The 22,976-nt window shown below is 40.0% G+C and overlaps 1 protein-coding gene across 6 annotated transcripts in view; it reads right to left on the reverse strand.

The window, feature by feature from the left end:
• The window catches only part of LOC113908793 (AP-3 complex subunit sigma-2), a 54,032-nt gene extending 34,758 nt beyond the window's left edge, over positions 1-19,274 (reverse strand). For 2 of the 6 annotated variants that reach the window (XM_027569235.2, XM_027569240.1), the window contains exons 1-4: positions 19,119-19,255; positions 14,141-14,232; positions 13,933-14,068; positions 13,639-13,750 (exon numbers count right to left, since the gene is read on the reverse strand). In XM_027569235.2, coding sequence (XP_027425036.1) covers positions 13,639-13,750; positions 13,933-14,068; positions 14,141-14,174 — 282 coding nt within the window. In that variant the 5' untranslated portion in view covers positions 14,175-14,232; positions 19,119-19,255. Of the gene's footprint in view, positions 1-13,638; positions 13,751-13,932; positions 14,069-14,140; positions 14,233-18,446; positions 18,509-19,118 lie in introns of all 6 variants that reach the window. The other 4 variants (XM_027569238.1, XM_027569241.1, XM_027569236.1 and 1 more) reach the window with 3 other exon arrangements.
• Between the last annotated feature and the right edge of the window lie 3,702 nt (positions 19,275-22,976).

Genomic DNA, 22,976 nt, shown 5'->3' on the forward strand with positions numbered 1-22,976 from the left:
GCGTTTCAGCAAGGCAAGAAAGAGGGGGACAAATCCCAGCCTGCTTAAATATGGAATTAAACTGAATTTTGAAAACAAGAACCGAAACGTCAAATTTAGAAAATTAAGTGATATTACAAGTGAAGACGAAGATGGATATAGTTCAGCTGATGAAGGAAGTTCCAAGACTAAGCAACAGGAAGTACAGATGACTCTAGAACATGGGGATTAGGAGTGCTGATCCTCCCCCACTTCCCACACAATCAAAAAATCCGTCTATAACTTGACTCCCCCAAAACTTAACTACTAATAGCCTACTACTAGTAGCTGGAAGCCTTACCAATAAGATAATCAATCAACATAAATATTGCATGTTATATGTATTATACACTGTATTATTACGATAAAGTAAGCTAAAGAAAAAAATGTTATTAAGAAGGTCATAAGGAAAATACACATACAGTATTGTACTGTATTTACTGAAAAAAAAACCTATGTATAAGTGGACCTAGTGCAGTCCAAGGGTCTGGAAATCTAGATGCTCAGTATGAAATGGCAAGATCATAAACCCACACATAATGCAAGGAATGGATTCAGTTTGAAAAAGATCACACTTATAAAGTTTGGGACTTTAATAAAGACTTCTTGTTCTGATCAGGTCCTTGTTCACCAGAGGGCTAGCATTCCAACTTGTGTGGGTATCACACTGTAATTTATTGAAAAAATATGATTCTCACTACAAAAACAGAAATGGTTAATCATGTGATGTAATAAGAGGCGTTAGCCAATGCTCAGTGGTAATCATCTTGCAATACATAAGTACATCAAATCAATAGGACTGTACACTTTAAACTTATGCAATACTATATACATCAATTATATCTCAATAAAGCTGGGGGGATCATTTTTTTTAGAAAAATCAAATCAGGGACACTTGGGTGGCTCAGTCCAATGAGCGTCTACCTTTGGCTCAGGTCATAATCTCAGGGCCCTGGGATCAAGTCCCCCATTGGGCTCCTTGCTCAGCAGAAAGCCTGCTTCTCCCTTTGCCTGCCACTCCCCCTGCTTGTGCTTTCTCTCTCTCTCCCTCTGACAAATAAATAAAACCTTAAACAAAAATAAACAAAAATCAAATCAGTTTGACACTGGTGTTAGTGTTGTAATCAGGCTAAATCTCCTTCCATTAAACTTTACAGGACAAATTTTTTATTTCATGAATTCTACTTTTCAAATATACAAAAGCTGCAGGTGGGATAAAATTTCATACATGGATTATCTGTGTCATCTTGTGTACTTTGGTACTTAACTTTTTGCAGGTATTTTCATCTCTTGAAACATGAAGGAAATGTTATGCAGGTGTTCTTTAGACAATCTGGCCATTTGCTACATATCCAGCACAGATAAACTGGGTGGTGATGGTGATAAAAATGGTTTTCTCAGGAGAACAAATACTGTTAAAATGGCCATACCACCCAAAGCAATCCATACATTTAATGCAATCCCCGTCAAAACACCAACAGCATTTTCACAGAACTAGAACACAAACAATTCTAAAATTTGTATGGAACTACAAAAAAACTCAAATAGCCAAAGCAATCTTGAAAAAGAACAAAACAGGAAGTCTCACAATCCCAGACTTTAAGATACAGTACAAACCAAAAAAAAAAAAAAAAAAAAAAAAATACAGTACAAAGCTATAGTAATCAAAACAGTATGGTACTGGCACAAAAACAGACACATAGATCAATGGAACAGACTAGACAGCCCAGAAATAAGCCCACTCACGATTATATGGTCAATTAATCTCGGACAAAGGAGGCAAGAATATGCAATGGGAAAAAAACCGTCTCTTCAACAAATACTGTTGGGAAAACTAGACAGCTCCATGCAAAAGAGTGAAACTGGACCACTTTCTTACATACAAAAATAAACTCGAAATGCATTAAAGACCTAAATGTCAGACTGTAAACCATAAAAATCCTAGAAGAGAGCACAGGCAGTAATCTCTCTGACACTTACCATAGTAACATTTTTCTAGACAGGTTCCCTGACTGAGGTAAGTGAAGCAAAAGCGAAAATAAACTACTGGGAAGACTTTACAATAAAAAGCTTCTGCACAACGACGTGGATGGAACTGGAGGGTGTTATGCTGAGTGAAGTAAGTCAATCAGAGAAAGACATGTATCATATGACCTCACTGATATGAGGAATTCTTAATCTCAGGAAACAAACTGAGGTTTGCTGAGTGGTGGGGGGTGGGAGGGATGGGGTGGCTGGGTGATAGACATTGGGGAGGGTATGTGCTATGGTGAGCGCTGTGAATTGTGCAAGACTGTTGAATCACAGATCTGTACTTCTGAAACAAATAATGCAACATATGTTAAGAAAAAAGAAAAAGAAGAAGATAGCAGGAGGGGAAGAATGAAGGGGAGTAAGTCGGAGGGGGAGACGAACCATGAGAGACGATGGACTCTGAAAAACAAACTGAGGGTTCTAGAGGGGAGGGGGGTGGGGGGATGGGTTAGCCTGGTGATGGGTATTAAGGAGGGCACCTTCTGCGTGGAGCACTGGGTGTTATGCACAAACAATGAATCATGGAACACTACATCAAGAACTAATGATGTAATGTATGGTGATTAACATAGCAATAAAAAATTAAAAAATTAAAAATAAAAAAATTGCTCAAAAAAGCTTCTGCACAGCAAAAGAAACAATCAACAAAGTAAAAAGACAACCTACAGGATGGGAGAAGTTATTTGCAAATGACATATCCAATAAGAAGTTAGTATCCAAAATACATAAAGAACTTAAACAACTCAACACCAAATAATAATAATAATAATAATAATAATAATAATAATCCAGTTAAAAAAGGGCAGAAGACACGAACAGATATTTCTCCAAAGAAGATATACAGATGGCCGACAGGCATACGAAAAGATGCTCAACATCACTCATCAGGGAAATGCAAATCAAAACCACAAGGAGATATCACCTCACACCTGTCAGAATGGCTAGAGTCAAAAACACAAAAAACAAGTGTTGGCAAGGATGTGGAGAAAGGAATCCTTGTGTACTGTTGGTGGGAATGCAAACTGGTACAGCCACTATAGAAAACAGTATGAAAGTTCCTCAAAAAATTAAGAATAGAATTACCATATGATCCAGTAATTCCACTCCTGGGTACTTACCCAAAGAATATGAAAATACTAATTCAAAAAGGTATATGCACCATATGTTTATTGCAGCATTATTTACAATAGCCACAGTATGGAAGCAACCGAGGTATCCATAGATAGATGAATGGATAAAGATGTGGTGTGAGCGCGTGCATGCACATGCACACACACACACACACACACACACACACACAGAATATTACTCAGCCATAAAAACGAATGAAATCTTACCATTTCCAACAACATGGATAGATATACAGAGTATTATGCTAAGTGAAACAAGTCAGTTGGAGAAGGACAAATACCGTATGATTTCATTCATGTGGAATTCAAGAAACTGAACAAATGGACAAACCAAAAAAGAAACAAACAAAAAAACCAGACTCTTAAATACAAAGAATAAACTGGTTGTTACCTGAGGAGAGGTGGGAGGGGGGATGGGCGAAACAGGTGATGGGGATTAAGAGTACACTTAGAGTGACAAACACTGAGTAATGTACAGAATTGTTGAATCACTATATTGTACACCAGAAGCTAATATAACACTGTATGTTAATTATACTGGGAATTTTTTTAAATGTAAAAAAAAGCTGAAGAATAACGAGAATAAATAAGGGTTATCTTTATGCGTCATCAATCAATACAGTTTACCGAGCCTAAAATATATATATATACACACACACATATGTATGAGGAAATTTTGAAAAATGGCTTTCTCAAAAAAAAAATAAAGGAACTGTAATACTGGACATTTTTTTTAAGATTTTATTTATTTATTCATGAGAGACACAGAGAGAGAGAGCGAGAGAGAGAGAGAGGCAGAGGGAGAAACAGGCTCCCAAGGAGCACGGAGCCCAATGCGGGACTCGATCCCAGCACCCTGGGATCATGACCGGAGCCGAAGGCAGACTCTTAACCGTCTGAGCCACCCAGGCGCCCTGGACAACATTTTTATAGCTTGGAGCTATCAGGAAAAATATCAACAGATGTAACTACCTAAAGTTAAAAGACAAATGGACTAGGAGAAAATATTTGCAATAAATATAACAGAAAAAGGACTGATATCCATATAGTTAAGAAAAAATGCAACCCTTACAAATGAATAAAACAAATGGCCATGAGAAAAGTGGACAAATGCTATGGTCAGATATTTTCAAATATAAATGACCAGTAAACACTGAGAGCCATGCAACTTAAGCAATATTCAAGAAATCGAGGGACAACAATGAATTTCTGTTTTCACCCATCAGATTGGCAAACATTTGGAAATATTCTTAATATTGAAAGTTGGTGAAGTTATGGGGAAACAGGCCTTTTTGGGGAGACAATCTGGCAATACCTATCAATTTAAAAAGCACACATCCTTTAATCAAAGCAGCAATTCCAATGTTAGGAATCTATCCTAAAGAAATGACTACACGAGCATACAGACCATGTGCAGGGGAGCACTGCAGTGCTGTTGGAAACACTGAGAAGCTGGGTACTGAATAAAAGATTACAGCATATCATTTATATTATTATAAAATCATTCTTCACTAAAAAGAATATATGAAATGGAAAAAGCTCCAAGACTTATCATTAAGTGATAAAAAAGCAAGTCACAGAACTATGTATATGGTGTGACTACTTTTTATTTTAAAAAGTAAATGCATACAGGGCGCCTGGGTGGCTCAGTTGGTTAAGCGGCTGCCTTCGGCTCAGGTCATAATCCCAGGGTCCTGGGATCGAGTCCCACGTCAGGCTCCTTCCTCAGCAGGGAACCTGCTTCTCCCTCTCCCTCTGCCTGCTGCTCTCCCTGCTTGTGCTCTCCCTCTATCAAATAAATAAATAAAATCTTAAAAGAAAAAAAAAGTAAATGCATATGATGTACGTGTGTATGTGTGTATATTCGTGCATTAAGACTTAATAGTGGCCACCTCTAGAAAGGAGAGTGGTGTATGAGAGAGAAGAGAATGAATGCTAAGGGAAGGACTTCTCCATTTCACTTAATAAACTTAAAAAGAATATATTCAGGGCACCTGGGTGGCTCAGTTGGTCAGGCGACTGCCTTCGGCTCAGGTCATGATCCTGGAGTTCCAGGATCGAGTCCCGCATCGGGCTCCCTGCTCAGCAGGGAGTCTGCTTCTCCCTCTGGCCCTCCCTCCTCTCATGTGCTCTCTCTCTCTCAAATAAATAAATAAAATCTTAAAAAAAAAATATATTCATGTACTATTTATATGACTTTTTAAATATTTTTTTCTACTTGTGTAATTTTAAAAACCCAAAACAATATCCTTGAAATTCCAGAAATAGGCCTAAATTTATATAGAAATTTAAGTTTAAACTAGGGGTAGCAAAACTACGGGAGGCTGAATAATTGGAGAAACTGGATAATGATATGGAGAAAAAGTAACTCAGCTCCATATCTCAACATACATTGAAATAAATCTTGTGTTAAAAAGATTTAAATAAATCTTTGTGCTAAAAGCTTAATAATACATATATTATTTAATTGGAAACAACAGTGATAAGAAGACAAACGACTACTGAAGAGATAAGCATAAAGTAGAGAGTTTCAGTGAATAGTGAACTTGTAAATTAAACTGAGAATTAAAGGGAAGGTTGTGTAATTATAAGAAATATTTGCAAATATAATGATGAATAAAAGCTTAATATCTTAAAATTTCAAAATAAACCATAAGGTATTAGGACCCTCTTTGAAAAAAACAATAAAACTTTAACGTAAGATCTGAAAGAAGAAATGAATAAATGGAAGGAAATGCTGTTTTTAATTCATTTCTAAGTATATATCCAACAGAGACTTTTGGGACCATTACAAATTATTCAAGAATGTATACAGCTGAACAAATGGTTATAAATATCAGAGAATATACTGAAAAAGAACTGCACCCAAGGGGAGTAATTGGTCTTACTGAGTATATGAACCTACATTAACAACACTAAATAAGACAGTGTGAAACTCATGCATAAAGAGAAACACAACTCAGTGGAACAGAATGATTAGTAAAAACTAAACCTCACTATGTATTATGTTTATTCAACCAATATTTAGTGAGTGGTTTCCGCATGCTAGACATTCTACCCGGGGGCTGCCTCGGTCAACAAGTCATGCTCTTGCCAGGCTTTTGTTCCGGGTGTGGGAAGAACAAGGCATATAAACAAGATCTTTTCTATTGTCCTAAGTGCTCTGAAGGAAATGAGCAGGATGATGGGATGGGAGGTTACTTCAGACAGGCCTTCATGAAAGTCTCAGAGGATCATCGTTTGAGCCGAGTCATGAATGATAAAGAAGCCAGTCATCTGAAGAGCTAAAGAGGAAAAGAACTTGAGCAAAGGCACTCTAGTGCACTGAACAGGCGCAAAGGCCCTGAAGCAAAAATGTCCTCGTGTCTGAGGAACAGAAAGAAGGTGGGAATGGCTAGAGTATCCTGGAGGACAGTGAGAATATGATGAGCTCAAACAGAGAAAGACAAAGGAGCCAGATCATGACAGGCCTTGTAGACTGACAGGGAGTTTGGATTGTACTCTAAACCTTATACATTACAGTTTCTTTAATAAGGGGAAGTAAAATGGATTATTTACAACTTAATATAATAGTTTAGAAAAAAGTTAGTTTTAAAATAAACTAAAAAATATAGAGAATTACTTTTCCATTGATTATAAAACACTTATTGTGCTAAGAAGTAAATGCTATCAATTATAATTGTAAGATTTCATCTACTGTAATATACATCCTGATGTAGGAGTTACTAAAGTGGGGGAAATGTGCATCATAGAATAGATGAAATATAGAACTATAAACAAGGATCTAGACTTTACCGGACAAGTGGTTCAATTATATTATAAAAGGTATATCTGAAAAGAACAATGTAAACCTACACATGGAAAAAGGAGGCACAATTAATAAAAGTAAAAATTCAGACATTTGTGAGGCACCACTCTACCTCTGAGTAGAGATTAAAAATGACATATCTCAATGTTGGAGCTAGGAAGAAACATGACCTCAAACAGTCCTGGAGCCACTGTACGTTAATATAGCTTTCCTGAATATCTACCTAGCTACGTGCACTATAATCAGCAATATTCATCTCTTTCACTCGGGAATTCTGTTTTCAGTAGGGTGTGAATAGGCCCAAGAGTCTGCATAAAGACATAGAGTAGTTTTATTTGTGTTACTTAAAAAAAAAAAAAAAAAAGGAAAATGGAAGCAATCTAATATCTCTTCTACTGGTCTGCTGCCTGGATTAGCTGAGGACACTCGTTTTACTCCCACTGAAACGCGCTTTGCCTCACTCTTGAAAACCAGGGGTATGGTCAGGACAAGCTGAGAAAGAAAATGAGCACTCCATTCCTCCTGACATGTTTCTGCTAGACAGCCAGAGCCTGATGCCCCACCTATGGTGAGCTGTTTCTCTGGATGCACTCACATGACCTTGCCTTCAGATGTCCTCAGAAGGAGCTCAGGTATACTCTCAGGGACGCTGAAGCCAGACCATGACACAGCCACTCTGTTCAGCTCATCTTCTGTTGGGAGCCTTCATCTAAAAGTGGCAAGTTATCCTTTCCTTGCACAACTAATTTTTGTGCTTGCCACTCAGATTTTCCAAACTAAGATAAATACCAGTTAGGGAATATACATCACATGGTAAAAACATAAAGAGAAGCAAAGGGAAGACCAACACAAAAGTCTGAAGAGGGTTGCAATGAATGAGCAGATAGGAGTAAGGAACAGTATATATGAGCTTTACGGAACTAGTAATGTACTGTTTCTTAATCTGGGTGATAGCTTCATTTTACTGGCATTCTTGAAACTGTATTGACATGTTTAGATTTTTTTTGTGTATACATGTTTCACAATAAATATAATTTTTTTTTAAAGATTTTTATTTAGGGGTGCTTGGGTGGCTCAGTCATTAAGCGTCTGCCTTCGGCTCAGGTCGTGATCCCAGGGTCCTGGGATCGAGCCCCGCATCGGGCTCCCTGCTCTGCAGGAAGCCTGCTTCTTCCTCTCTCACTCCCCCTACTTGTGTTCCCTCTCTCGCTGTCTGTCAAATAAATAAATAAAATCTTTAAAAAAAAAAAGATTTTTATTTATTTATTTGAGAGAGCGCAGAGAGATAGAGAGCGAGAGAGAAAGCATGAGCGGGGTGGAGGGGTAGAGGCAGAGGGAGAAGCAGGCTCCCCACTGAGCAGGGAGCCCGATGCAGGGCTGGATCCCAGGACCCTGGGATCATGACCTGAGCCGAAAGCAGACGCTTAACCGAGTGAGCCACCCAGGCACCCCTGAATATAATTTTAAAAACAATCTTATAGGGATTCTGATTGGGTTTTCAGTAAATTTATAATCTGAAAGTATGGACACTGTAATGAGTTTTCTCAACAGGCAAAGGGTGTATGTTATTATTTTGCCTTTTTCATATTTTCAGTAGAGTTTGAAAGTTTTCTTCATATCTATCTTGCATATTTTTTACATTTATTCCTTGATACCTTATGGACCTTTTTGCTTTTGTGAGTGGGCCCCTTTAAATATTATATTTCCTAACTTATTAGCGCTAAGGGAAAGTTACTGACTTTCAAGCTTGTTAAACTTGTCCCAGTACTGAACTCTATTATTAGCTCTAATGGTTTCCCAGTGACTGTTTTGGATTTCCTAGGTAATAATTTCATCCACAAGCCTAGTAAAGCCTATCCCCCATTAACTCTTTCCCTCAAAACATACTTTTGCATTTCTTAGCCATTCATTTTTCCTGATGAATTTTCCCTTCAACAAGTTCTATAAGATTTCCTGATGGATTTATAACTGGTTTCCCATTCAATTTGTTGATTACTATTATCTTGGCTTGACTTTTCCCAAAAAGGAGAGCGCCTGTAGCTCCATTTATTTCAAATATTCCTTTATGTTTTTCCTTTAAGATTTCATAATTATTGGAATTAATGTCAAGTATTCCATACTAATTTCCAAACACTCGATATCCTTTGTCACTCCTGAGGCTTTTTTTTTTCTAAAGATTTATTTATTCATGAGAGACAGAGACAGAGAGAGAGAGAGAGAGACAGAGGGAGAAGCAGGCTCCCAAGGAGGAGGGAGCCCGATGCGGGACTCGATCCCAGGACCCTGGGATCATGACCTGAGCCGAAGGCAGACGCTTGACCATCTGAGCCATCCAGGCGCCGTATTGAGGCTTTCTTAATTATGGTTTTTCTATTTTCACAGAAATGAAAAATTCAATTTTGATGGATTTATCTCATATTTTGCTGTTTTGCTCGTATCATTCATTACTTATTTATTATTGTAATTTTTGCTGTTTTTTTCCAGGTTTTCTAGGTATATAATCAGGCCATCCTACAGTGAAACTTAATTCTCTCTTCCTTTACCATGTAACTTGTTCCTTTCTTTTTTTATCACTCATTACAAATGTTTATTCAAATTAGAGTAAATAATAAGGGACAGCCTTGTTTTCATGAATGCCTGTAGATTTCTCTCCTGAGACAATGCTGGCTCTTGGTTTTATTTTTATTTATTTTTTTTAAAGATTTTATTTATTTATTTGACACAGAGAGACACAGCCAGAGAGGGAACACAAGCAGGGGGAGTGGGAGAGGGAGAAGCAGGCTTCCCACCGAGCAGGGAGCCCGATGCAGGGCTTGATGCCAGGACCATGGGACCATGACCTGACCTGAAGGCAGACTCTTAATGACTGAGCCACCCAGGCGCCCCTGGCCCTTGGTTTTAAAACTAAAATTTCCTGGGCTCAGTCAGTAGAGTGTGTGACTCTTGATTTGGGGGTAAGTTTGAGCCCTACATTGCGTGTAGAGTTTACCTAAGAAAAAAAAATAAAGTGGCGCCTGGACGGCTCAGTTGGTTAAGTGGCCAACTCTTGGTTTCAGCTCAGGTCATGATCTCAGGATTGTGAGACTGAGCCCCACCACCCCATGGGCTCTGCGCTCAGTGGAGAGTCTGCTTGGGATTTTCTCTTTCTCTTTCTCTTTCTCCCCCTCTGCCCCTCCCCCTGCTCACATACTCTCTTTCAAAATAAATAAATAAAATCTTAAAAAATAAATAAAAGGGTTTCTATAAAAATAAATAAAATCTTGAAAAGATAAATAAATAAAACTAAAATGTGCTACTCCTAGAAAAATAAACTAGGTACTGGAGAAAAGAGGGAGAAAAATACTTTTCACTATATATTCTTGGTTTGCCTTTTGAATTTTGAACCATGTACATGTATTATTTCTTCAAAAATAGTTTACGATAAATAAATATGCACTAAATAATCAAACAAAAATGCTTCCTATTCCAATTCAAGAGCATTTCGGGAATATAATTTGGATAATCATTTCTCTCTGATGCAATTCTATCAGTCTCCACTATCTTCCTTACTGCTGTAATAGATTCTAAGAACTTTCCCCTTATTAAACTGACTTGCATCCTTGGGATAAAGACAATTTATACACAATGAATAATTCTTCTAGAATGCGCTATTCTTGAGAGAGTACTTTCAGAGCTAGAAAAGAACAACTTGCACACTTACAAACTGAAACACACACACACTGAAGAGCCAAAACATAAAACAAGAACCCTTGAGCCAAAAAAGAGTAAATGATTTAAGGCCACACTGCTTATTAACAGGACAGATAGAAACACGAGCCAGGTCTCCTGACTTGCTACAAGTGATTATTGGCTAAGATCTGCTTTAGTAATTCTGTACCAAAACTAATATGCAATATTTGAGTAAGATTTTTTTTTTGAGAGGCTTTTGGATTACTACCAATTTACACTGTAAAATACACTTAAGTAATATGATTTTTTTAATTCTCAGTTTAAGAAATACCTTACGCAATACAGAGGTTTTATTGTACTTCAACACTTAAAAATTCTACTGAATCTATTAAGGAGTCAGGTTTTTTTAATCCTTTCTTATTTCACCCTAATACTGGATTAAGTGCCTTGTTGTTGGTCTAATCTGGGTATTTATGTTCTGAAGTCAGCTATTTCAAATACATTAGTAATACAATTATGTGTATCATCCTCTAAAAACATGTTGATGTTTTCTGACTTTTATCCTCAATATATTAGGCCAACTATTCATTGATTTCATTGTCTTTTCAAAGATCAAACCCCTTAGTTCCTATTATTTTCATCTTCTATTTATCTATCTTCCCAAATCCAATGCCCATTATTTAATAAATACCCATTACATTGTAGGGTTAATTTCTTTTTATTTTGACAATATAGATATGTGAAGTGCATTTCCTCCAATAACCGCATCCCAATTTTTAAACTATATTATCACTATTTCCTTTTTCTTCTAATACACTTATTATATGCACATTTTTATAGCATTCTATAGTTTACAATACTATAAAATACATTGTCACAACTGAATCCTATAACCTATACATCTATTCAGATGGTAGATCCATGACTCAAATGCAGGTTTTCTGATTTTAGATCTTAAACTCTTTCTATTATGCCACATTGACTCTCAATGTCCAATCTGACTCAAGTGTTTTAAGAAAGCTTTTTAAATCATCTTACAGAGGGGCGCCTGGGTGGCTCAGTCATTAAGCGTCTGCCTTTGGCTCCGGTCATGATCTCAGGGTCCTGGGATCGAGCGCCGCACCAGGCTCCCTGCTCCACGGGAAGCCTGCTTCTCCCTCTCCCACTCCCCCTGCTTGTGTTCCCTCTCTTGCTGTGTCTCTCTCTGTCAAATAAATAAATAAAATCTTTAAAAAAAAAAAACTTAAGAGATCATCTTTTCAGATAATTTATATACTGTTATGTACAATACGCGAATATAATGTATGAGTTTTTAATCATCTTAAATCATTTTCTGAATGTAAAATTTATATTTCTGTAGCTAGAGAGTTTTCTATAATTGTTGATTAGGTTTTAATGCAAGCTTCTATTTCAGTGCTTTCTACTTAAGAAACTTATTCAACTCACTTAAAGGAAGCCTACCTAAAATTTCACATATAAAATGATGGAATTAGGGGCCATGGCTGGCTCAGTTGGTAGAGCATGCAACTCTTGCTGTCGGGGTTCTGAGTTTGAGCCCCATGTTGGAAGCAGAAATTACTTTTAAAAAAAATCTAAAATGATAGAATTATACTAAATTAATGGTTCCCAAGCTAGGGGCCCTACACATCTCAGTTTCCATAAAGACAATAAAAAGAATCTATAAGCCACGGGACACCTAGGTGGCTCAGTAAGTTAAGCGTCTGCCTTCGGCTCAGGTCATGGGGCCAGAGTCCTGAAATGGCGCCCCGTGTCGGGTTCCCTACTCAGTGGGGAGCCTGCTTCTCCCTCTGCCTACCCCACCCTCAGCCCCGGCTTGTGTTCTCTCTCTCTCACTCACTCTCTCTCTCAAATGGATAAATAATAATAAAAAAATAAAAGAATCTATAAGCCATTTCTAATTTTCAAAAATCCTAAAAAAAATTTTGTTTACCTATGTTAGGATTGCATAGATTAACCAAAACATCGAGTATCTTTGTCTTAGGCTAGAATTACAAGTAAAAATAAAAAGTATGAATTCTTAAATGTCATTTGGCTTAATAGTTTAAAAAATTTTCAAAACATGGTATGATACTGTAATTTATAATAAGAAAATATTTGGTACTCATCCCTGTTTCTGGCACAGAGTTCCTAAGTGATAAAGGAATTTGGAATTTCCTAAAAGATAAAGGTATCCTGTTTATGTTAATAAGGTGACTTTTAGAAGGCACCGAAGATGGGGGCTTTTTGCCAGGCAAACCAACCATGCACTTAGAGGACTGGAACTTACAGTCCCACCCCTGATCTCCAGAAAAACCCAACAGGTCAGTGTCTGGAGAGCTTCCAGGATGGTGGACTTTGGAGAGTGGCCTGACTGGAAAGGCATGGAAGCCCTTTCCCCATTTCTCCATTCCTTGCCCTGTAAATCTCTTCCGTCTGACTGTTCCTGAGTTATATCCTTCTATAGTAAGATGGTAATCTAGTAAGTACCATGTTCTTCTACAGAGTTCTGTGAGCCACTCTAGCAAATTAAACCCAAGGAGGAAGTCATGGGAACTTCTGATCCATAGCCAGTCAGTCGGAAGCACAAGTGACACCAATCTGGACTTGTGACTGGTGTCTATCTTCAGGTAGATAGTGTCAGAATTGAGTTAAATTTGTGGAACACCTGGTCATTGCCCAGAGAGAACTGAGTTAACTGCTAGGTGGTGGTGAGGGGGAAGCACATACATCGGAATTGGTATCAGAATTGTACATGAAAACCAAGGGCAGTGAGAGGGCTGGGTAGAAACCAATGAGTCCAAAAGCTCTAGGAGTTTTTACGGGTTGCTAGGAGCTTTCTTAATAGCACCATATGGTGGACATCTGGCAACTCTTACCAGTATCAATAAAAAGACTAACAAAAAGATCTACAGGATGGTTACTCAAAAATCCAGTGCAAATTCTCTTTAGTGGCTGCCATCATTAGCTGACTACACATACCTGGATGAGGTCCAAGATTCCAAGTTCACTCTCTGATGAATCCACACAAAACACAAAGTAGAGAGTAGCATAGTGCCGATAAATCAGTTTGTACTCAGGGCCACCAATCAAACTGTGGAAGATGGGAAACGTTTAAATGGCTGTATCTTAATTAAACATTTCAAAGAGAAACCCTATGCCAAAGAATGAGAACAGGTACAACAGACAGGTGAGCACAGGCCAAACAACAGGCCATGTCTACCAGGGGAACAGCAACCAAGTTTGGAAGAGGTGCCTAAAACCACTTTACCTCACCTTTTCTTCTGCCGTCCTCCCAGGAACCAAACATCGAAATGAGCAGTATCGGAAGCACAACCATTCAACAGCTTCCAAAACAGAATTGGGTCTCTTCGTGAGCAGCTCAGGTACCCACCTGACACTTGAGTACTACCTGAAGAGGCAACAGTGATGAAGGGCACCCAACAGTGGATACACAGGGAGAAAACGGAAGCCCATGATTTACCTTCCACCCTCCAAGAAGTTACAGATGTTGTCATCTCGCTTGAGAACTAGATGGAAGGTCTCTCGAACAATCTGCTGTTGAATTTCTTCTGGCTAATGGAATAAAAGAAATAAAAGTGAATCAGTACGGGGGGAGGCAGTCTGAAAAACTACATTCCATGGATGGGGATGAACAGGGAGAGAAGTGCTTCTAAACAAGGAACAATCTGAACATTTGGTACCAGTTTCCAGAAAAAAAGAAGTGATGAATAAAGGAAAAATAAAAGGGGAATCTATGGAAAATGGGAAAGACTCAGTTACACGGGGCGCCTAGGTGGCTCAGTTGGTTAAGCAACTGCCTTTGGCTCAGGTCATGATCCTGGAGTCCCAGGATGGAGTCCCACATCAGGCTCCCTGCTCAGCAGGGAGTCTGCTTCTCCCTCTGACCCTCCCCCATCTTGTATTCGCTCTCTCTCATTCTCTCTCTCTCTCTCTCTCTCTCAAATAAATAAATAAAATCTTAAAAAAAAAAAAGACTCAGTTACAGGAATTAAGCTAGGGTGTATTTACCTGGACATTGAGTCACTAACCATTACTGTCTTGATAGGTAAGCCTTATAGTTAATAACCAAGGAAAGGAGCGGGGAGCCTGGGTGACTCAGTTGGTTTGGCGTCTGACTCTTGGTTTTAGCTCAGGTCATGATCTCGGGGTCATGAGATTGAGCCCCACAGGGGGCTCTGCTTGAGATTCTCTCTCTCCCTAAGCCCCTCCCCCTGCTCGCACACTCTCTCTCAAATAAATAAAATCTTAAAAAAAAGATTTTATTTATTTTATTTGAGAAAGAGAGAGAGAGAGAAAACAAGTTGGGGGGAGGGGCAGAGGGAGAATCAGACTCCCCACTGAGCAGGAAGCCTGATGTGGGACTCGATCCCAGGTTCCAGGGATCATGACCGGAGCCAAAGGCAGACACTTAACCAACTGAGCCATCCAGGAGCCTCTAAATCAATAAAATCTTAAAACAAAAAACAAAAAACAAGGAAAGGAGAACTGATAAACTCTCATAAAAGGTCAAAGATAACTAGAAGGCCAGTCCTGGAATATTTTGCCTTCACCTAGAAAATATCTATGCCAAGGTAAATAACAAATGTCAATAGGCCTAACCCTTCAAGGAGGTCAAAATTTAATTGTGTAATCATGTTTTCAAAAACTGAATTTTCCATCTTCTGTACTGGTAATATGGCATTACATATAAGATGGGGTGTTACTCACCAACAAAGTATTACTGTCAGAAAAAGTTCTATTTACAGATTAGAATTTTGAATGGTTATACTTTTTTTTTCACATACACAAGAAAGCTCAACTGTAATGATACCTCTTGATAACTCACATTGTGAGTTATAAATTCACACTCTTTATACAGAGGAAGTTCATAAGTATGGTTAAAAAAAATAAAAGGATGATGGAGGGCACCTGGGTGGCTCAGTCAGTTAAGCCTCCGACTCTTGCTTTCAGCTCAGGTTATGATCTCGGGGCTGTGGGATTGAGCCCTGCCATGGGCTGTGCACTCAGCCGGGAGTCTGCTTGAGATGCTCTCTCTCTGCCCCTCCCCCTGCCCTCTCTCAAATAAATAAATAAATCTTAAAAAAAAAAAAAAGGATGATGGAAGGAAGAAACTGATCATTAAGACAAAAGTAATTAAAAGCTCTCACATCTCAATGTGCAATGAATCACCTGGGAATGTTATTAAAATACAGGTTCTGATTTAGTAGGTTTGGGGTACATCCTGAGACTGCATTGCTAACAAACTTCCAGGTGATACCAATGCTGCTGGTCTGGGGATCATACTTTGAGTAGCAAAGCTTATGAAAACCTTCAGATTGGACTTGCCCTAAGAGTCAGAAAATAGATTCAAGTAATGTTAACCCCTTCTTTCTAAAGCATTGAATTTGGGACGCCTGGGTGGCTCAGTCGGTTAAGCGTCTGCCTTCAGCTCAGGTCATGATCCCAGGGTCCTGGGATGGAGTCTTACAACAGGCTCCTTACTCAGCGGGGAGCCTGCTTCTCCCTCTGCCTACCGCTCCCCGATTGTGCGCACTCTCTCTCTGATAAATAAATAAAATCTTTAAAAAAATTGAATTTTAGTTTGAAATAGTTATTTAAAAGAAAGACTGAGGGTGCCTAGGTATCTCAGTCGTTAAGTTGTCTGCCTTTGGCTCGGGTTGTGATCCCAGGGTCCTGGGACCCCACATCGGGCTCCCTGCTCAGCGGGGAGCCTGCTTCTCCCTCTCCCACTCCCCCTGCTTGTGTTCCCTCTCTTGCTGTGTCTCTGTCAAATAAATAAATAAATTTTTGAAAAAATAAAAGAAAAAAACAAAAAAAAACAGGGAAAATGTAACTGTGGAGAAATTATTTTTCATAACTTTGACTCAACGTGGATGAACAGTGGCTCTCAGTATTTACTCAATCAATGAAAACCAGCTAACGGGATGCCTGAGTGGCTCGGTTGGTTAAACATCTGCCTTCAGCTCAAGTCATGATCCCAGAATCCAGGGATGGAGCCCTGCCTCTGGCTGGCTCCCTACTCCTTGGGTAGCCTGCTTCTCTCTCTGCCTGCCGCTCCCACTGCTTATGCTGTCCCGTGCACGCTCTGTCAAATAAATAAATAAATCCTTAAAAAAAAAAAAACAACTTAATAAAAAAAATAAAAAAGAAAACCTGCTACTCACTAGTCACTGTAAGTTTGAGTCAATCAGTTACTATTTTCCTGGTTTCCATTTAAAGTCACAAAGCTCACTGACGCGAGGATGTGTAAAGGATTAACTCCGTGTACTTGGAAATACAAAACAAGCGAAGTATCAGCACTTTTTAACCTGATAAAAACATCTTTCAAACTAAAGCCTTTTATCTGACCCTAGGGGCAGGCAGCAGCAGTCATAGGGGAAGTGGTAATGAAACAGTGAAGCTAACTAATTTCTTTCTTTTTAAAAGATTTTATTTATTTGAGAAAGAGCGAACTAGCAGGGCGAGGGGCGGAGGGAGAAGCAGATTCCCCACTGAGCAGTGAGCCAGCCATAGGCAAGCCTCCATCCCAGGACTCTGGGATCATGACCTGAGCCACCCAGACGCCCCTAATTTCTAATTTCAACAGAAAGGTGAACTACCACTTGCTTACATGCCTCAATGACTTTAACAATCCCTCATATTTTTTAGTTCTCTGCCGTTTTCAAAGTAACTTTCACTTACAAGCTAATGTGTTCTTATAAAAATTCTATGTTCTCCAAAGGTTTACAAATGGCCAATAAGGACCTGTAAAGATGTTCAACATCACTAGTCATTAGGGAACAGAAATTAAAACCATAATGAGAATCCACTTTATACCCACTAAAGTGTTTCTAATCAAAAAGATAGTAACAAATATTGATAGGGAGGTGGAAAAACTGAAACTCCTATACATTACTGATGGGAATGTAAAACAGTGCAGCCACTTAGGAAAACAGTTGGGCAATTCCTCAAAATGGTCACCATAAAGTTACCGTATGACCCAGCAATTCTACTCCTAGGTTTATAACCTAGAGAAATGAAAACGTATGTGTACATAAAAACTTGTACATGAATGTTCACAGCAGCATTATCCACTAGAGCCATAGGTAGAAACATCAACTGATGGACAATCAAAGTATGGTATATCCATACAACGGAATGTTAACTTGGCAATAAAGAGGAATGAAGAATTAACACATACTACAAGCTGGATTAACCTTAAAAACATATTAAGTGGAAAAAGCCAGTCATAAAAGACCACATACTGTATACCATTTACATGAAATGGCCAGAATAGGCAAAATTTAGGGACACACAAAATAGACTAGTGGTTGCCTAGGGCTGAGGGAGTTAGGAGGAAAATAGGGAATGATTCCTAATGGGTAGGGGCTTCTTTTGGGGGAAATGGAAATGTCCTAAAATCGACCATGGGTATGGTTCCACAACTTTGTGAATGTACTAAAATCCACTGAACTGTATACTTTAAATAGGTGAACTATATGTATGTGATTTATTTCTCAATAGCACCTAAAAAAAAATTCACACACACAAATGCAAATACAAACTGAATGGTTCTCTCGAATGTTAATAGTTTTATCTCAAAATATTTAATAAAACGTAATCTAGCTTAAAAAATTCCACGAAAAAGGTAAAATTGTTTTGTTCATATCTATTTGACCAAAAAAAAAAAAAAGAGAGAGAGAGAGAGAGAGAGGAAAAACACAGGGTCAATAGACACAGGGTAAAAAAGGTGAGCTGAGGCCTGAACAGGAGTTTTCTCACTTTACCCTCTTCATTTCACCAATTATGTCCGTCACATTTTGAAACCTTGCCACGAAGAAATACAACGCTGGAGGGCGAGAGACAAATAACGATGTTTGTGTTTTCCCAGGGGAGTTTTTGGGAAAACTCAGATTTACATTATCACTTATTGAGCCCTCACGCGGTAGCATTTATAATTTCTCACCGCTTCCCACTTTTAAACTGACTTTCTTCAACTCTACAGGAGGAAGGGTATCCAGTCCCTGGGCAGTCTCGGCCAGCACTGAAGCAAAATAAGCCCAAGAAAGCACTTCTCCAGACCCTCTAGCCAAAGCAAAAACTTTCATAAGCGGGCATATGTCTTCCTACTCTTACAACGGCGCTTAACGACCGACAAGATTAAAGGGACTTCAATCAGTCGCGTGTTCAATGGGGCACACCCCACCGTCATTCAGCGAGCCCTGAGACCCAAGGGGAAGTGTCACCAAATGGCAGAGAGATGCAGGGGTCCAGGTGAGGGAGCGCGGGGGTGGGACAGACGGCCCGACAGCCGCCCGGGTCCCGCAAGGAGGGTGACGAGCGTGAGGGTCACGCCCGGTGCAAGGAGCCCGAGGTGGTCAGCCGGCCGGAGCGGCAGAGGGAGGGAAGGGGGAGCGCGGGCGCTCCGAAGGGACGTGACGAAGCTGGGCCGCACTCACGAAACGCTGGTAGAAGCGGACCAGCCGCGGCTTCCCGTGGTTGTTGAAAACCAGAATCGCTTGAATCATCCTTGCCGGCCACGTTCCTCCCACCGCCGGCGGCTCCCACAAAGCATCTCCTTCCGTCACAACACGGCCACTTCCGCTCGGTGCGCGGCGGGGCGAGGCCGGCGGAAACGTGCCCCCGCGCCCAAGGGCCCGACCGCGAAGGGTCCGGCTTCCCTGCACCCCTAGGAGAAAGCTCCCGGGTGGGCGGCGGGCTCGCGGGGGTCGGGCCGGTTATGACCGCGGGGCCGGGCCGGGGCGTCACCTCGGCTAAGCATCGGCTTGCCAGTCAGGGCCTGGCCAGGGCGCGAACCCGGACCTCCGCCGCTCGCCCAGACGGAACGCTTGCCGCAGAATCCAGGGCGGAGCACGTGGGAAAAACAGATCCCGAAGCCGAGGCTCCCGAAAGCAGCCGCGCTCCCAGGCGACCAGGCGGCGGGGACCTCTCTGTCCCGCCGTTCGCGCGAAAACGTACGGTCCTGCCTTCCCCGTCACACTTGCAGGACGGTTCGCGGTGTGGACGTGCCCGCTAATTTAGCCACTGTCCGCTTAGGGAGCGTTTGGTTCATTTTCGTTTTGCCGTGTTACATACAGTGCTGCGGTGAATTACACAAATGCATGCTCGTGCAAAAGGGCCGTTTCTCCATGGTCGGTAGTGAAGGGTGGAATCAGGGACTCTTCCACGCATATCCATGTGGCGATCCCAAATTGGTAGATTTTGTTTCTTCTTTTAATGACTTAGTGGGGGTGAGGGGGAGCCACGTCCCTTATAGCAGCTAGAGTTACACGTTGGAATCACCTGTCCAGAGGACTGACCGTGGACATCAAAAGCCTTTAAAATATGGAGAACGTTAGGCCCAGCGTTTCGTGGTAGAATTTATAATAAAAAAATTGTGGACGTGTGAAAAACCTCAAGAATGTACATCTCAGGGAACATGGCTGGCTCAGTCGGTTAAGCCTGTACCTTCGGTTCGGGTCATGATCCCAGGGTCCTGGGATCGAGTTCCATATTGGTCTCCTTGCTCAGCCGGGAGCCTGCTTCTCCCTCTCTCCCTGCCTGCTCCTCTCCCTGCTTGTACTCTCTGACAAATAAATAAAATCTAAAAAAAAAAAGTACGTCTCAGCAGTGTTAACTGCAGGGAAAAATGGGAAACAAATTATTCCGAAACGAGTTATTTGTTAAATGCCTTGTTCCGCATGCACACGAGGAATATTAAATGGTCATTAAAAATAATACTGTGAAAGGTATATGGTATAGGTAAGTGTTCATGGCATATCTGTAAGGGAAAAGATCACACAAGGTATGTACCTGGATATCCCACTTGGTAAAAGACTGTAAGTAGATACACCAAAATATGAATAATAATCATGTCTGATGGAATGGCAGCATCACAAAGTGTTCAGCACAAGGCCCTTGTAACAACACTGCCCTGGTTAAAACCCTGGCTCTGTTGACCACCTGGGTATTTTGGGCAAGTGCCTTTGTCTGTAAAACAGGCATAGTATGTTTCCTTTACTATAAAACTAGGTTTTTTTCTACTTAGACGGTTAAACAAAATTAGTTACTGTTTGTAAGCACTTGGAACAACGCATGGCATATAATTTAGTACATAAGCGATTTGACAAACAGCAGTGAAATTCGATGTTTTTCATTTTTTGAATTTTCTAAAATAAATATGTATTACTCTTGGTGCCAGATTTTTTTTAACTTAAAAAAAAAAAACGAAGTGTAGGGGCGCCTGGGTGGCTCAGTTGTTAAGCGTCTGCCTTCGGCTCAGGTCATGATCCCAGGGTCCTGGGATCGAGCCCCGCATCGGGCTCCCTGCTCTGCGGGAAGCCTGCTTCTCCCTCTCCCACTTCCCCTGCTTGTGTTCCCTCTCTCGCTGTGTCTCTCTGTCAAATAAATAAATAAAACCTTAAAAAAAAAAAAAAAAAACGAAGTGTTAAGCATCCGACTCTTGATCTCAGCTCAGGTCTTGATCTCAGGGTCGTGAGTTCGAGCCCTGCGTTGGGCTCCACCCTGGGTGTGGAGCATACTTAAAAAAAAAATAAAATCCAAAGTCAATAAATTTGCACTGAAACTTGACAAAATGTTCCAAATGTTGAGGAGAAATAGCAAAGAAAATTCTAAAACAGAAGAATAATGAGGGGGACTTAGCTCTACCAACTATTAAAACCTACTATGATAGTTCAAATTATTACTATAGGGAGACTTATTGAAATAGAATAATAATTTAAGTATAAAATAACTTTAATATGTGATGTAGGAGCCATCATAACTTGAGAGTGGGAAGGAATCCAATAAATATGTTGGGATAACTGGTTAGCAATTTGAAAATAAGCTATTTAGTTATCTCACTTCCTGCCCTTTCACAAATTAAAGGCGGAGTAGATTAAGGACTTAAATGTAAAACCAGGTAAAAACCAAAATGGAAGAATTGAAACTGAGTAACATCTGAAAGGAGAATATAAGCTTAGAAGCAATAAAAATCACAAAAAGTCAACAGATACATCTATATAAAGATTTTATGTTTGTAAGAAAATCAATTTTTTAAAAACAGAAAAGTTGTTAAAATATGGTAAATGCTTATGTTTAAAATTTAAATAGCCGAAAAGACCTCCACCTTCAGTATATAAATAGGCAAAGAACCTGAGGAAGCAAAGAGGAAATATATCTAGGTAATGAACGTGGAAAAATGTTTAAGCTCACTATTAATCGGGGGGAAAGGCTAATCACAAAGTATTAACTTTAAAGTATTGTTTTTACCTTATCAAATATCATTTTTTATTTTATTTTAAAGATTTTATTTATTTATCTGACAGAGAGAGACACAGCAAGAGAGGGAACACAAGCAGGGGAAGTGGGAGAGGGAGAAGCAGTCTTCCTGCTGAGCAGGGAGCCCGATGTGGGGCTCGATCCCAGGAACCTGGGATCATGACCTGAGCCAAAGGCAGACGCTTAACGACTGAGCCACCCAGGCGCCCATCAAATATCACCTTTTAAATGTTATTACACCCAATTCTGGCAAGGGTAGCATGAAAATGGTCCTCTCCTACAGTGCTGGTAAAATCATAATTTAGAACAACACTTTTGGGGAAAAAAACTTTTACAAAAAACTCCTAGATTCCCAGTAATCTGACTCCTGGGAATCTGTCCCTAAAGAAATAACCTCAAAATACAAAAATACGGTAGGGGGGTGGGAGTGGGGGATGGGGGGTGCATGGGGGGGGCAGGGCAGGGAGGCTGTATGGGTGAGATTTAGGGAACTATATAATCTAAAACACTTAGTGACATGTTAATTAAATTATCTCTAAGTAGGAATCAATTAATTATCCAAAAATTGGACAATGATAGAGCTATTAAATGGTAGTCAATCTTAAAAAACAATGGTTATGAAGACTGTGTAGCAATATGGAAAGTGATTATACAACATTAATTGAAAAAGGTTTATCAAATTTTATGTGCAGGTATGGTATAACAACAACCGTGTACACAATTTGTATATTCCAGGAGCGGGCCCCTCCCCCACCCCCATGGCTCTTCGGGTGCTCTTTTCTTGCTGGGGAGTCCCTTTCCTCCTCCATCTACCTGGATTTCTTTCCATCTCCACTCCTGTCGCTATACACCAGACTACTCTAGCCTCTCACTGTGACAATTAAAGCAGTCTCCTAGCTGGGCTCGTTGCCTTTAGTTTCTCTGCAGTCAAGTGATTTGATAGAAACAAATCAAATCGTATCACTCTCCCCAGAATCACTGGCTTCCAGGAAGTTAAGGATAAAGTCCTAAAATACTTAACATGCTAAAAATGTCAT

The sequence above is a fragment of the Zalophus californianus genome, chromosome 6 (genome assembly GCF_009762305.2).
Source record: "Zalophus californianus isolate mZalCal1 chromosome 6, mZalCal1.pri.v2, whole genome shotgun sequence".
Lineage (NCBI taxonomy): Eukaryota > Metazoa > Chordata > Mammalia > Carnivora > Otariidae > Zalophus > Zalophus californianus.